We start from the raw sequence: 16,856 nt of genomic DNA, 5'->3' as shown, positions 1-16,856 counted from the left end.
GTGTCTGTTAGCCTCATTATGGTAAGTGTTTGGTCGACACGTGTGTATGTGCGGCATGTGGTACGTTTGTGTGTGTGTGTGTGTGTGTGTGTGTGTGTGTGTGTGTGTGTGTGTGTGTTCTGGTGGGTAGCTGATCCTGAAACATGGCCCAGCCTTGCTTCTGGCTATGGTATGCAATGAATCTGACCCACTCCCAGCATCCTCCACATCTCATCCTGCTCTGCTCTGTAGTGGAGCTTGCTCTGAGTCAGACACACACGCACACACACACACACACACACCTTACTTTTACTCCCCTTCAACAGAGGCATATTCATACACAGCCTACATATGCATGTATACTCTCAGGACGAGGACTTGTGCTCATTGAATTAATCGCGTTCCAATTATCAAAAGCGCCCCCCCCCCCCTTCATTTCTCTCTCACTCCCTCTCCCTCTCTCACTCTCTCCCTCTCTCTGTGGGTGGGGGTGGCTGTCAACTGATTAGATAATGCAAATACATTATTTATAACACTTTCTCATCGCTTTATGGGATTGCCTAGCAACCAGGGAAATATATTCTATTGAGCGAGACCTCTGATAACCATGAATAGAGAGAGAAGAAGACAGTGTGTGAGGGAAAGAGGGAGAGAGGGAAAAATGGAGGTGGGGGTGGGGGGGGCAAACAGAGAGACAATTAGGAGTTGGCTGGTGCCTCTTGTTTCTATGTATGGCTCATGTGAGCTCACTTATTTTTTCCTTTTTCTTTGACGCCTCTGTCTTTTTCTTCTCTCCATCTCCCTCTCTCTAGTCATTGTTCCCAGTTTAGCTCTTTCTCCCTCACGCTCCCTTCCTCCCCAGCTCTCCTCCTTTTCCTTTCCTCCGTGGCGCCAACAGCAGCCCCTTCTTTCATTCTTCTTTCTTGACGCTAACTGCTCGTGTCAGTGTGTGCATGCTTGTACGTTTGTGTGCCACATTGACTTTTACTCTGTTATATATTTATATATGTGATGTAATCTGTGGAAAGGTGGGAATATACCGAGAGGGGTTGATTCTGACACATGCACACCACAAGCATAGATGGTGCATATTGGGCCGCGGATTCTTTGTGAAAACATGTTGAAAAATCATTGCTGAAAATTTGAAAGCTTGGTCGACTTTGTAATACTGAATTTTGGAGTCATACCACAGCCTATCTATCTAACAGCCTTGCCACTTACTATTAAGCCCCATTGTACCGGCTTTTTGGCTGCAGTTCCACCAGAATTCCACTGGGGGCGTCGGTGGAGACCAGAATGAATGGGGCCCTATGGAGCTAGATGCTACAAATGGTCAGTTTCACCTAAGTCTCCTCAAGAGCGCTCAGATTTGAATGTAGTTTCTGAGAGCTCAACATGGGTTTCAAGTCAAAAATCTACTGAACGAGTACATATATCCCTTTGATTTCTTACAGGTTGGCTTCTTGTTGTCCACAACGAGCTAGCATTGAACTAATGACAGCTGGTCGACCGGCGAAAGAATGAATTACGACCAGAGGCACCGCTTGACGGCTGGCTCCGTACCAAGCGACAACAGAATTAAGATGGACTTTTTCCGCTTATGTTACCACAGATTCTCTCTACTACAGCTCTTCCTTGAAAACGCTGCTGCCTTTGAGACCAACAACAAGCAGGATTGTTGCCGTAAAGCGGCATCTCCGGTCGTAAGCTATGTATGACGTCATATACACTTAAAATCCTTTTTTTAAGCAAATGAGTGGCTCTAAAAATCTAAAACTCAGCCATGGGTATTTTCTAAACATCCTCTTTCGAACACAACATTCGAATTATTAGAGAAAAAATTATATCTTGAGATAAGGGCACGAAAGGGCGTATAGCTCCATAGGACTCCATTCATTCTGGTCTCCAAAAATTGAGCGCCCCACGTGGAAAGAGGGTGGAACTGCAACCAAAATCGCCTCGTTGGAAACCGGAAATGCACCGTGAGTTGCGAATCTGTAGTATTATAGAATCTGTGGTCATACCTCCTTTAAATGAGTAAATTTGGAATTTGTGAGCTGATGATTATGATATAGTAAGCTGAAAGAGGTTTCTAACCCTTTCTCCAGCAATTTTGCCTTGATAATTGTTATTCTTGTTTCTTTTTAATAATAAACTCTGCCTTTGATGGATGCTCCTTTTATACCAAATCCTGACACCCTCACCTGTCACCAATTAAGCTGCTTCCGTCAGTTGAACTTTTCTAACTTTCTTTGCCTCTATTCCAATTTTTTTATAGATTTTTTTTCAGTTATGTTGGGCGTTAAATCACTGACGTCTACCAATGTTCCCAAATAATCTTCCAACAATGCTATAGGATAATATATAAGTTGTATATAGGTTTTTTAAAGAGTTGGAACAAGATGAAAATTCTAAATACCACAAATAAAGCATTCAGATTATCAAAACAAGGTGATATGTACATTCAAAATGGAGATAAAACAATCTTCCATACTTTATATCACCATTTATAAACCACCACAGAATTGTTTTATTGATGATTTTACTGAACTACTTTCAATTGTGTGCACTGCTTTTGACTGTTTAGTCATAACAGGGGACTTGAATGTGCATGTGGACGTAGCGCATAACAAGGAAGCTAAAGAGCTCACTGCTGTCCTTGAAATGTTTGGTCTAACTCAGCATGTGACTGAGCCCACCCACAACAGAGGGCACACTCTAGATGTGCTCATTTCAAGGGGTGTTGTTGTTTCAAACGTGGATGTCGTTGATGTTGCTTTATCTGATCATTTCTGTGTTTTCTTCGACCTATCTACTTTACCCAAAACACCAGCTGGGTCTGCAGTTGTTCGGGGAAGACTCATAAATGACAGAACAGGGACACAGTTTATGGAAATGATTAGGTTTGAGAACACCCTGTGTTCTGGTGTTGATGATCTGTTGAACTCTTACACATCAAGTCTCTTAAATGTTTTGGATACCATTGCTCCTTTCAAGGTTAGAATAGTTAAAAGTAGGCAAAGGGCGCCATGGAGGAAAGAAGAGTCGGTCAGGGCACAGAAAAACGAGTGCCGGAGAGCCGAACGGAAATGGCGCAAGTCAAAGCTCCAGGTTCATTATGAGACTTACAGAGAAAAGCTATGTGTGTTCAACCAGACTTTGCGTAGAACAAGGGAGAGTTATTTTTCTGAAATCATCAAAAACTGCAGTAACAACTCTCGTGTCCTGTTTGCTACAGTAAACAGATTAACAAACCCTCCAGTTTCACTGCCTTTAGAACTCATTTCTACATCCAAGTGTAATGAGTTTGCAATATTCTTTAATGACAAAGTTCAAGGCATTAAAAATGCAATAATTTCCACAACACAAATAACTACTCTGCAGCCAGCTAGACACCTAGAGCTGACACATTTCACACCTGTTACTGACAAAACAGTCGAAGAGACCATCTGCAGTCTGAGTTCATCAACGTGCTGCCTTGATGAGTTGCCCACTAGATTCCTAAAGTCTGTGCTAAGCAGTTTGTTACCACAACTTGCTCATCTAGTCAACATCTCACTCCAGACTGGAACATTTCCAAAGGCCTTAAAAACTGCTGTCATTAAGCCTCTTCTAAAGAAGAGCAATCTTGATGCCACAGTACTGAACAACTACCGGCCCATATCAAACCTGCCATTCTTAGGCAAAGTCCTAGAAAAAGTTGTATACCAACAGCTTAGTGACTTTCTCCTGTCTAACAATGCTTTTGATACTTTCCAATCAGGCTTTAGGCCCCACCACAGCACTGAGACAGCTCTGATCAAGGTGACAAATGACATCCGCCTGAACACAGATGCAAGTAGAGTCACAGTCTTAGTTCTGCTGGACCTGAGTGCTGCCTTTGACACAGTTGACCATGCGATCTTATTACAGAGGTTAGAAGACTGGGTGGGAATCTCTGGTCGTGCTTTAAACTGGTTCAAGTCCTATCTGGAGGACAGGAAATATTTTGTTGAAATTGGTAACTGTGTCTCAGACCAAATGGCTATGACCTGTGGGGTTCCCCAGGGGTCAATCCTGGGACCCGTATTGTTCAATCTGTACATGCTTCCACTAGGCCAGCTAATACGCAGCTATAATGTGTCCTCCCACAATTATGCAGATGACACTCAGATCTACGTGTCACTGACGGCAGGAGAACACGGGCCTGTAGATACACTGTGTCGCTGCATCGAACAGATCAGTGTGTGGATGCAAAACAATTTCCTCCAGCTAAACTCAGACAAAACTGAAATCATTGTCTGTGGCCCTCAGAAACAAAGAGAAAGTGTTATCAGTCACCTTGAGACTCTCTCTCTAAAACCTAACTATCAAGTTAGAAATCTCGGGGTAATATTGGACTCAGACCTGAACTTTAACAGCCACATTAAATCTGTAACATCAGCAGCTTTTTACCATCTAAAAAACATTGCCAGAATCAAAGGAATAGTGTCTAAACCAGACTTAGAGAGACTGATCCATGCGTTTGTCTCCAGCAGGTTAGACTACTGTAACGGCCTGCTCACTGGGCTCTCTAAACGGGCTGTAAGACAGCTGCAGTACATCCAGAACGCTGCTGCTCGAGTCCTGACTAGAACCAGGAAATACGACCATATTAGTCCAGTGCTCAGGTCTCTGCACTGGCTTCCTGTCGCTCAGAGAATAGACTTTAAAACAGCTCTGCTTGTGTACAAGTCTCTTCACGGTCAAGCGCCAAAGTACATCTCTGACATGTTAGAGCCATATGAACCAACTCGGGCTCTGAGAACCTCTGGGAGGGGTCTCCTGCTGGTGCCCAGAGTCAGGACTAAACAAGGTGAGGCTGCGTTTCAATTTTATGCTCCTAAAATCTGGAACAGTCTTCCAGAAGATGTGAGACAGGCCTCAACTCTGACAATGTTTAAATCCAGGCTGAAAACAGTTCTATTTAGCTGTGCATATGACACCTGAAAGTATTTTATCTGCACTCTTCACTTTTTAATTACTTAATGATTATTTTAATAGGTTTTAAATATTCTTTCTTTTTTAATTTCTTTCTTTTATTTTTTTATTCCTTTTTAATGGTTTTATTGCCTTCTTGTGATTTTATGTAGCTGTAAAGCACTTTGAATTGCCCTGTGTATGAATTGTGCTCTATAAATAAAATTGCCTTGCCTTGCCTTACACAGTTGGCAACTTTACTCTGTCCTTATCAATTAGTATACAGCTGTTTTGCTTCCTCAGACAGAACAAATCTCTGTGTTTAAAAATTGGCTCCAGATAACGATAACGTAAAGACTCAGTTTTTGTGTTTAAAATGATAATCATCTCCAATTTTCTTTGAAGAAGCAGAAAGGTTAGCGATGAAATAAAAAGATTTTTGATAATCCAGCACAAATTTTAGGCTAGTTTGCTATTAGCCACTATCCAGCGCAAATTTTAGGCTAGTTAGCTATTAGCCACTATCCAGCACAAATTTCAGGCTAGTTTGCTATTAGCCACTATCCAGCGCAAATTTTAGGCTAGTTAGCTATTAGCCACTATCCAGTGCAAATTTTAGGCTAGTTTGCTATTAGCCTCCAGCGCACATTTTAGGCTAGTTTGCTATTAGCCACTATCCAGCGCAAATTTTAGGCTAGTTTGCTATTAGCCACTATCCAGCGCACATTTTAGGCTAGTTTGCTATTAGCCACTATCCAGTGCAAATTTTAGGCTAGTTTGCTATTAGCCACTATCCAGTGCAAATTTTAGGCTAGTTTGCTAGCCTAAAATTTGCTAGCCTTTTCAGATTATCAAAACAAGGTGATTTGTACACAGTTGGCAACTTTTCTCTGTCCTGATTACTGCATTTTTTTTGTATTCTCATCACCCTAAACTTTATGAAAACTACAATAGTTAGACTGCTCAAATCTGGATGGAATTATTCTAAAGAGGGCACAGTGTCTTTAAAACACATTGTATGTTGGTGCATTACGAGGGTGGGCAAACCGTTAATATAATCCATCCATGGGCCAAAGGGGTTTACCTTTGGAAAATGTGGGGGGGGGGTGAAATCATCTTGCTGTAAAAGTGGGAGTGTCGAAACACCCCCATCCCCCACGGGTGCAACACCCATGGTTTAGCCTAACTAGCTTAGCATAGCATAAACAATGAAAGCAGATGTAAACAGCTAGCCAAATCAGCGAATTGTCAACCAGAACTCCTAAAGATTTCGAGTGACACCCAAGTTTAAATTCACTTTAATGAAAGCGGAACAAGACATGAATGTAGATTTTTTTTTTTTATATAGAGCTTCTTTCAACCAGTGTTTAAAGAAGTCATATTCCCCTAAGCAGCCAAAGCAGGCGAGGAAAGGGAAATGTGAGTCAGGGAAACCCATAAGCGGAATCCTTACAGAGGCTCGCCAATCATTTTATACCTTGTTTGCTAGCCTAAAATTTGCTAGCCTTTTCAGATTATCAAAACAAGGTGATTTGTACACAGTTGGCAACCTTACTCTGTCCTGATCAATAAGTATACAAAGTTGTGTAATCAACTTGTGCATCCTGCCCGTTTTCCAACTTTGATGCTAATCAGCTGTCAACGAGACCAACATTGTTTTTACTTAAATAAAGGAATGAACTCTAATAAGCATTACAATTGAAACATAAAAAGACGACTGTTAAAGAAAATGAAAATCAGAACTGAAAATTAGGCATCTTTTGTTTACTTCTCCCTCCCTGACAGTGCTGCTGATGGGTTTAAAAGTTCAGGTGACGACTACCCCCGGTTCAGTGGCTGGGATTTTAGGCTACTGGGTTAAAAGGCACGTATGTATGTCAAGGCTTGTATCCTAAAGGGGCTCAGCAGATGGTTTCTGGGTGACCTAACAAGCCCCATGGCTGTCGAATTGCATTATTATTGACCTCATAGATGTGCATCATGCCATATGCATACATAACCTCGAGGACAACTACATGATACATTTCTTACCTTGAGCCTAAACTAAATATTAGAAATTATTATTATTATTTTACCAGTTTGTCTAGACAGTCTCGGCGCTTCAGTGCAGTAGCAGCATGGTTGACAACAACAGATTGCAGGTCTAAATTTAGTGTTCAGCTGTCTCTCCACTGTCTCAAAAACTTTGATTTCTGTCTTGATTTCCCAAACTCAGTCGGAGCTTATGTCATGTAAACATGTAGCCATTACTCTGCTCAGTTTACTACGGGCAACATTAAGTTATACTTTGATAATGCAGCTGCACATTTGAGACAGGGAAAGTTTTTAGAAACAAAGTAATACCATGATTCCTGAACATAAATATGCTGGTTAGCCCTCTGTGAAATATAAGTAATTTTCTTTTGTGCAGTATGAAGTACGAACAAGACCAGCTGAAGATTTCTGTGGGGTGTTTGCTGTTGACAGTCAGGAAGCGTTTCCTTTTTCACTCTGTTTGGTCTAATTGATGGAAATACACTTGATTAAGGTTGTGGATTGTTTGCAGTGTCTCCAATGTTTGCTTAAATTTGGAAAGGAAGATGGTTTGATTGAAAGCACCACTGCCCACTCGCTCTGTTTGGCTCAACTCAGCTCAGTTGTGCTTTAAATGGCACGACAAGACAAACCTGCACTGCCAAGCGCTGTGGGATCAGCGGAGGTAGAACTCGAGACAGATGGCAGGCGTGATTAAGGAAAAAAACAATAGATACTGTACCGGTTTTATCAGAAACAAGATGACGATTGAAACTTTGTTAAATTTGTGCACTTGATTCCCTTTCTGTTTGCTCACTCTCCCACTCAACAAGTCATTTTCTGTATCAAATTTTCGAACATTTTGTCCACACACTAACAATATGATGGCTTTACTATGACAAACAATTCACGGTTCATAGTGTTACTCATACTCAACACATATTACTCATATTCCCATGAGGAATTTGCTTTGTTAAAGGGATATTTCAGAGTTTTTTCTTTCTTTTTTTTTTTTTAAAGTGAGGTTATGTGAAGTATTTATGAGTAGGAAGTGTCTTATAAGCAGTAGACAGCAGTCATTGCACTTTCAGATTGAAGAAGCATGGAGGAATTCTGATGGGGATCCAAGCTAACACCAAGCTAACACCTACTCAGAAGGGTGCAATGGAAGAGCAAACTTTGGCCATCTCCTTACCAACAACTCAAAGTAGTAGCTCTATAGTGATTTTAATCCCACCTCCATTTTGCATCAGATAGTTGTTTACATCAAATAGCTGTCACTTTCTCAACAAATGTACATCCAGGCGGCTATGTGTCACTGCATGCATGATAGCTAAGCATTGTATCTTCACACTGATCAGCTGTGTTTCACAATTTTGCTGGTCTAACCCCAAAATACTACAAAATACTTTTAAATATAACAATTACCATTTTAAAAATGTTTTCAAAAGTAACAAGTCTGACAGATTCAGCTGCTCAGTGGCAGCAAAATGATCCAAAAATTCAGTTTCATTAAATCCCCCATCATTGACATGCTTGAGTTTAATCCAATGCATCGGGAGACAGTGAAGAAGAAAGAACTGTTTTGTTCTCAGGGTCAGGGATCACCTAATTTAATTCAGTAAAGAGTTTCAGAGGGAAACGAGCTGATGGCTAACTGTCAGCTAGCTCAACTGTCAGTTGCCCAGCTGTGATGAACTATGAATGTATCTGGCAGTTAAACCCTCAATTGTTGCTGTGTTAAAGCATTATGCTACTGGGGCACATGTGTTTCTCAGTTTTATAGACTTTGCAGCACTGCGTTCCTTGAGAAATCCGCTCTGTAAAGAAAGCATCTCACCAGTGCTTCAGATGAAAAGATGCTGCACAGGCTTTAATGCCTAAAGTCTCAACAACAAATTAAAAAAACAATCTATATCAGCCAAATTAGGCATCGTTGAAGGCTGGTGGGCTTATTTGTTCACTTCAAGAAGAATCAGGCCCACAGCTCTGTAGCCTGTTTACTGTAGAAATATGAAAAGGGAAAATGTTCTTCCCAGAAACAAAACAAATGTATACTTCCTAAAATGTTGAAAGATTTCTCAAAGTGTTCCACTGGAAGCAACTGTTACTGTGTGTGCGCATGTGTTTGGATATCGTGTTGTATGTTCGTGTCTATAAATAGTATGTACAGGAGTGTGATTTGATTGAGTCACTGACCTAGAATCGTTACCTTTTCCATGGTTACAAGCATAACTAAGGTAGGGGTTCAGATGGAAGGGTGTGTAAGTGTGTGTCCAGTGGTCGACGGGGTTTATGCGAGAGAATGTTGGAACGATGTAACTCTCGTGTGGCTGGAGACATTAAAGGGATAGTTCGCCTCTTTTGACATGAAGCTGTATGACATCCCATATTAGCAACATAATTTATGAACATCTTCTTACCCCCTGCTGCGTCCTGTGAGCAGAGTTCCAGGCGAGTTTTGGCGCTAACGAAGGTAGTCCGGCTGGTTGGCTGGGGCTAAACAAATAAAGCGTCTTGCTTCTCAAAACAATATGCGTTCAAAAGAGTAATACATTTGCATCACAAAATCGTTTTGCATGAAAAAGTCAGACCTCACAATAGCTTGGCGCTATTTTTGCCTCCCTTGATAACAATGCGTTCAGCCACCTAGCGATAGCCGCACCTGTTACGGTGTTTACTGCTCGGTCTGCTCTTCGGTCTGCACAGTTTACATTGGACGCATTGATATCAAGGGAAGCAAAAATAGCGCCAAGCGATGTGAGGTCTGACTTTTTCCTGGAGAATGATTTTGTGATGAGAATGTATTACCCTTTGGAACGCATATTGTTTTGAGAAGCAAGACACTTTATTTTTCTAGCCCCAGTCAACTAGCCGGACTACCTTCATCAACACCAAAACGAGGCTGGAACTCTGCTCACAGGACGCAGCAGGGGGTAAGAAAATGTTCATAAATGATGTTGCTAATATGGGATGTCATACAGCTTCATGTCAAAAGAGGCAAACTATCCTTTTAAGATGTGGAAGAAGATGGTCAAACCAGCAGATATTCATCATCCACCTCCACCCATAACATCCATACGGCCACACACGTGAACTTGTAAACCAGTGTGCACGTCCTCTTGTCAGGTTTGTTCTCACCCAAGAGTTTTGTTGTCCTCACAGCAGCAGTGAAGAAAGGAAGAACTGAGGGAAGAAGTAAGAGAGAGTGTGCGCAACTGTGTGCGCTCTTATTGAAAGTTGCATCAGAGCCCCCAGACAGCTATGTGAGTTTCAGCCCAATTAATCTGGAACTTGTGAGCAGAGACTACATAACAAGACTCCTCTGTCTGACCTGAGGCCAGCTCAGTGTGTGTGTGTGTGTGTTAGTAACAGATAGTCGAAGGAAGGAAGGGGATAACGTTGTGAAAGAATGGCTGACTGTTGTCACTTTGAGTGTGCATGGGACGCTGCATCTTGCCTTTGTGTGTGCGCCTGTGGAAGATGTTTGTGTGCGAGACAGATTCGACTCCATGCTGTTGGTTATTTGCGTGACACTCTTCTGCTTAACTCTCAAACACACCACAACTGAGCTGAGCTCCAAAGAGACAGAATCTGCACGCACAAACGCTCTTGACCTTTAACGTGGTGACAGAAGATATTACACACAATATACACATAATATATACTCGTGAAACACAATGCAACATACACGTATAATATACACATGGTACATATAATACACAATCCTTTACACAAAATATACATATTACATCCCTCTCTTTCACAAATATATTCATTCTTCTATATATAAAGAATATGGATTAAATGAACTGTTTTTTCATCCTTAAGGGAGAATTATGAACAAATAATATTCACTGCATGGGGCTGTTGCTGTGGGCAGGAATGACCTCCTCCAGGGTGGCCGCGGGTCCTTAAAAAGTCTTAAAAAGTCGTAAATCAATTTTCCTGAAAATAAGACCTTAAAAAGTATTAAATTGTCTTAAATTCAGTTTGCATGGGTCTTAAATATTTGTGTATTTTTCTTTTTGCTCTAAAGGAACAGTATTTATTTTTTTATATATATATATATTTACTTGATTTTATAAGCATTTGTTCATGGGACTTAAATGTTCTGAAAATATTGTAATAAATTTAATTTAGGACAGTGATGACATTTTTGTGATCTTTTCGCATGACACACATTTAGTCGATGTTCTTAAACTTAACCGTCATTTGTCATTTTACCGTTTTACTGTCAGTGTGTTTACTTGGTATTTCCATCGTACGTTTGGTCTTAAATTTCATTTAGAAGTGGTGTTGAAAGGTCTTAAAGTCTTAAATTTAACTTGTTTATACCTGTATACACCCTGTCCTCTATCTTTATTTGTTGCAGCAAAGCTGAAGAAGCCTCTGGTTGAACACACTGCTGTTTCTTCACTAAGATTTGTCGAGGGCGTTGTCCATTATGTTTAGCAAACTTGTGCATTGTGATGTGCACAATCAGCTCCTGGGACTCCATAGTGATACCCACAAGCTGTTTGCTTGTTCGTTTTTGGAACACAGCTTGATATTTCTATTCTGCTTCTGTTTCCCTGACAGAATGCACCTTTGAGGGATCTAAGATTAGTGATAATCGAGGTTATAAGTTAAGGAATGATAAAATCCATCCTGCTTTTTCAATCCAACTTCAGCTGCAGAACTCCTTTAAAGGTGCCTCCAGCTGTTCTTAAACAGTCTAAAGCGCTGAAAATAATAACACAGGCTGAAACCTTTGACAGAAATCCGTGAAGCTTCGTGTCTAAGCAGTGGTTAAATATGTGTGTGCCAACCTCTGACAAAGAAACATAAAGCCAAAACATGAAGTGCCCAAAAACTGTAGTTCACTGAATGGCTCCAAAAGTGAGACCCATGTTAAAATGCCCAACGTACAGCAGAAAGAGACATTTTTACAGCCTGAAACTAATCTTCATAGGTAACATGAAAATACATAACAACATTTGTTTATGTATTTTTAATAATACATGGAATTGAATTATAGTAAGACTTAGAATTATGCATTATTATGTGTAGGGCGCTTTGAGAAAATATTTTCTTCCTCAGTGTAATGACATCCATCACCTCTGACTACGGATGTTTATCTCTCCCTTGTGAGACAAAATGTCACATTTAGATTCATGGGTTACGATATGATTCCGGGATAATTCATCCTTTAGAGGAACGATTCGGTTCAAGGTAATGTGAAGGGATTTGATTTGATTTGATTTGATGCACTCTGATACAGTTTCTTTAACATAGATATTTATTTATTTTCCATCGTAAATGAGAGGAAGTCATTTCAGTGGATGTGGTAACTTCAGCTAGATATATTAAATAAAAGACCAGGGAATCACACTGTTTTTGGTTGTTGATGGTACAGGGGAAAATGCATGCATGCAAGTCTGGCACACACGTTTCAGTGAAATACGGTCGGGTTTTTACCGATAAGTCTTTGGCCATAAATTGCATGATTACCTTTGACCTTGCCAAGTTGTGTCTAAGTTGTGGTTGCAAAAAAGCCCAAATGATTTCTAGACTTTAGATTTCAAAGCGTATTGTAAACTGTGTCAACGTTAGTCATCAGGCATGTTTAGTTTTTTTGGGGGGGGGTTTCTAAATGACACTGTCTTGGATGGAAAAAAATGTTTTTTATTTTTTTTTAATACTGCTACAAGTTTGGTGTTATTCTGTATTTACCCAGTGAGGCTATGCTATAGCCAGTGATCAACAGTAATGTAAAGTGCACATCATTTGAATCTGTTTAAAGGCGTCCTTCCAACAGTCTGTCCTCTGACATCACAGTCTGGTGGGTGCGCGCATGTTAGCATGTGTGAACGCCTGACTCCTAACATACTGCATCCTTTCTATCCAGAGGGTTACTTGTAATCTCATCATTTGTGGATTTTCTCCGTGCGATTGTACAATCCCTATTGAATGTAACTCCTGTTGTTGCAGTTTTTGTACTTTCTTGTCTTTTTTTCGTCCACAGGACAACAGCATTATGGTTCAGATTCTTATGGAAAAACACACCTGCTTACTTGACCTTATTATGCGATAAAAATGATTTGACGGTAGATAGTTTAGACAAGAGAAATATTAGAGACAAGATTTTGAGATTAAAAAGTAGATTTTTGCTTTCAATTAACATTTAGGCTTGGCTGAGTTTGAATATGAGTTCATAAACCTGACAGTAATACTCTTTCATTTTAATCAGACTAATATTTCTTCTGGTTTCCCTCATCAATCTCTTCCATTCAGGGTCGTCTGCTGATTAAAACTGGACGAGTGCACCTCGGAGAGAAGGTGTTGCGGGATGCGGTTCAGCTCCACAGCACGTCCCATGAGGCGTGGAGCTGTTTGGGTGAGGCTCTGCAGGCCCAGAACTCCAGCCAGGCTCCAGACTGCTTCTTAACAGCCCTGGAGCTGGAGGCCTCCTGCCCCATCCGACCCTTCACCATCATCCCCAGGGAGCTCTGAAAAGCCTGGGTGAAGACGGGGCGGGGGTCCGGCTTTTGGTTTTGGTTAAGATTTGGCCTTTTTAAATGATACATTTATAAAGATATATAGGAATGTGCTTTTAAATTAATTGTCTATTTATGGAAATATTATTATTCTTGTAGAAAAGGAGATGAGAAGATTGATACCATTCTGGTATATATTCATCGGCACATCTTTGAAACCACAGCCTCTCAAACGCACTAGTTTTCTCTTTGATTATTCAATCAGAATTATTAATCGGTAAAAAAAAAATTAAAGACGCCAGTGGGCAGATTTGCCTATTTGTTACAAAATCAGACTGTTGAACCCTTCTTCCATCTTCATGCTAAGCTAAGCGACTCCCAGATACACATCTTCTCATGCTGTACCCTACATCATTCGTATCAGTTTTCTCATCTAACTTTTCTCAAGGAAGCACATAAGAGGGTTTTCCAAAGTTTCACGTATAATCTCGTGCATATTTTCAACAATGCAAAATGATGCTTTCGCACAAGTGTCGGACGGTAGCCCTTTTCAGACACCCACTCCTTTCCAATAAACTGACAGTAATAAGTGACACAGGCTCACACACCGATGAACGCATCGGAGCAACCTGTAGACCGACATTTCGACTGACCTAAAGGCCGACCTTCCAGTTGGCTCAATTCAGTTTTATTCATATAGCGCCAAATACAACAAATGTCATCTCAAGGCACTTAAATTATAAAGTCCAATTCAAGCCAATTGGAATTCAATTCATTGTAATCATAATTATTTACAAAATAATCAAATTCATTCATATAGAGCCAATTCAAAAACAGTTTCCTAGCTAAGGAAACCAACAGATTGCACCGAAACTTGTCTTCAGTCCAATCTCCCGTCCTGAGGGTGCATGAGGCACATGTCACATGTACATAATATCATTTGAGAAATTAAACAGGGGAAAAAGAGAGTAAAGTGAGGAAAGGTGTGACAGATGAGGCCCCCCAGCAGTCTGGGCCTATAGCAGCTCCTATTGAGCTCCAATGCGCTGACTGGCTTGAGTTCTGATTAGATTGTTTGAAGTTCTCTCGTGGTGGTGATAAACGGTGATAGGCTTTAACCATCTGGTTAAGCACGAGTACTTTTAAATAACAAGCTATCTTTGGTCGTACGCCGTAGCGTTTCCATTCCACTGTCGACACTATACAAGTCAAAACTAAATGCAGAACTGTGCAATGCAAACCAGGGGCGATTTTAGGATCTGGTCTTTAGGGGGGCCCAGCCCCCCCCAGTGCTCACAGAGGCACATTATTTCTCACTAATTGAGGCGAACTAGTACATTTATAAATTTTGGAGCCGTATTAGTTTTGCTTTGAGTAGTGTTTTCCCCTACAACATTCAATTTTGACCTCTTAATTTCAAAAGACTGTGGCTTGGACAGGGATAACAGAGAGCCTGAGACAAATATTGAAGATAACTCAACATTTATTTTGGGAGTAAAGAGTTAAAACAAAAACAAATGCTAGAAAATAAAGAAATTGGTCACTAAAATAATGCATCCTTGAGCAAAAAAAAATGTGTTTTTGCATAATATAATATTTTAAAAACGTGCTGAGCTATCTCACGGGGTGCCTTGGCACCACTAAAAATACCCTAGCCTCGCCCCTGATGCAAACACTGTGTCACAGCCTGTTCCAAATGAATGGGGGGGAAAAAAAAAGGTTGAAACGCTGACTTTCCTCTGCCGTGCTCTGTCAGACCCACACGAGCAGCTGTGGCCACGGTGAACCCAGGTGAAGTGCAAAATAATGCGTCTCTCGGCTTGTCACTGTGGGTGCAGTGAAACCGTAATAATAAAAAGCCAATTTGAGTCCTTTATGACACCACCGATCCAAAATGATTGGACATGTTGAAAAGCAATATTTTCAACCGCTCGTACCCACCGGCGCTATTCCTCACACACCCACAGTGCACTTGTCGAGCTAATATGAACTGTCCCAGCAACACGTTGTAGTAAAAAGAAAAAAAGCCATTTTTTGTTGAATTATTCTTCACTAAACTGTCCTAAGAATGACAGAATACCATCACTTTAACAGACTGATGAAGCCATCAATGTCCCGTGTCCCGTGTCTGAAAAGGGCTCCTTTTGTTTTACTTGTCCCCAAACAAACTATGACTGAACATTCATCCATTTTTGATTGGCTATCAGACAAGACTGCATTTTTTTTCTTTTTTTCTTTTTCTTAGCATTGCTGATTCACGTGAAATTGCTGGGTAATATTTTCATTTGTGCATAAAAACTTATGAGAGTGCTTCGGGTCTCGGGGTGTATAGAAAATGAATGTTCCGATGCAGCTACTGTACCTGAACTGCATACATCTCCTATGGAGTTATCACAAAATAAGTCATATTTCTGTTGTGGTTGGGGACGAACGAGGAGCAATGTTGTAAATACTCACTTTGATGGCTCATAAATCGCAGAGATGTGCTGGTTACATCTTAAGATGGAATGTTCTGTATACTGTTGTGCTCCATATGTGTGGCTGTCAGTCATCTTCGTTGTTATCTCGGACTCTTGGTGTTTTGTTTTTGTTTTTTTGGGGAGGTTTTCGTGATCACATAGACTGATGTAGCTTTTATGTACACACAAGTCTCTCTCAAACGAATCCAACAGTCATTCCATATAACATCATTACATATGTGTGTGTATGTGTGTCCACACAAGCGTGTGTCATCACACAGTAAACCTTTGGATTTTCTATTTTCGTGCATGTGTGTTTGTCTTAAATGATCCCTCTGGGGTGTTATCAGTCCCTGTTGCCTCCCTGTTTTATGGTACAGGAGGCAACTCGTGTATGTGTGTGCTTTTTTTTTTTCTTTCTTTTTGTTTGTTTTGACTCATCTGTTCATAATGCTCTCAAATAAAAACAACAATGGCTTTAAAAAAATCACTGCTGGATGCCGCATCTTCACCTGCCTTGTCACTTGTGACTAATGGACATCACTTCCGAGTGCCTAAACACATTAATGTGAGCAGTGGGACTAGGCTGCCGGCTTATGTAATACTGATAGCACAGTTTTCTGCCTCCAAACTCCCTCCTCCCTCCTCCTCTCTCCCGACTCGCCTGATGTGATGTGATGTGGCTTGGTTGCCTAGCAGCCATCCCCTTGTTTGAGTAACTGGGGAAGCAGAGAGATATCTGGTCGGCTGAAAAACACACACTTGCAAGACATGAACATGCACAACACACACAGCAAAAGGCAGATAATGCCCCTGTTGTGCGGTTTTACAGCCTTGACAGCGTCTGTTTGATGTCTGCCGTTACCATGTGAGGTATGAGCCAGCTATAATCAATGTCTTAGGCTTGTGTAAATTGATTTGTGTTATGTGAAGAGCCCCTGCCTTTGCTCTCAGCAAAAAAAGGAAAAAAAAAACCTTTTCTAAACAG

At 40.8% G+C, this 16,856-nt stretch overlaps 1 protein-coding gene across 1 annotated transcript in view; it reads left to right on the top strand.

The window, feature by feature from the left end:
* The window catches only part of ttc7a (tetratricopeptide repeat domain 7A), a 79,438-nt gene extending 63,099 nt beyond the window's left edge, over window positions 1-16,339 (top strand). Inside the window, exon 20 of the mRNA XM_075474644.1 lies at window positions 13,207-16,339. Coding sequence (XP_075330759.1) covers window positions 13,207-13,425 — 219 coding nt within the window. The 3' untranslated portion in view covers window positions 13,426-16,339. The remainder of the gene's footprint in view (window positions 1-13,206) is intronic.
* The last annotated feature ends 517 nt before the right edge of the window (window positions 16,340-16,856 follow it).

Source organism: Odontesthes bonariensis, chromosome 2, assembly GCF_027942865.1.
Source record: "Odontesthes bonariensis isolate fOdoBon6 chromosome 2, fOdoBon6.hap1, whole genome shotgun sequence".
Lineage (NCBI taxonomy): Eukaryota > Metazoa > Chordata > Actinopteri > Atheriniformes > Atherinopsidae > Odontesthes > Odontesthes bonariensis.
This window is presented reverse-complemented; position numbering and strand designations above follow the sequence as displayed.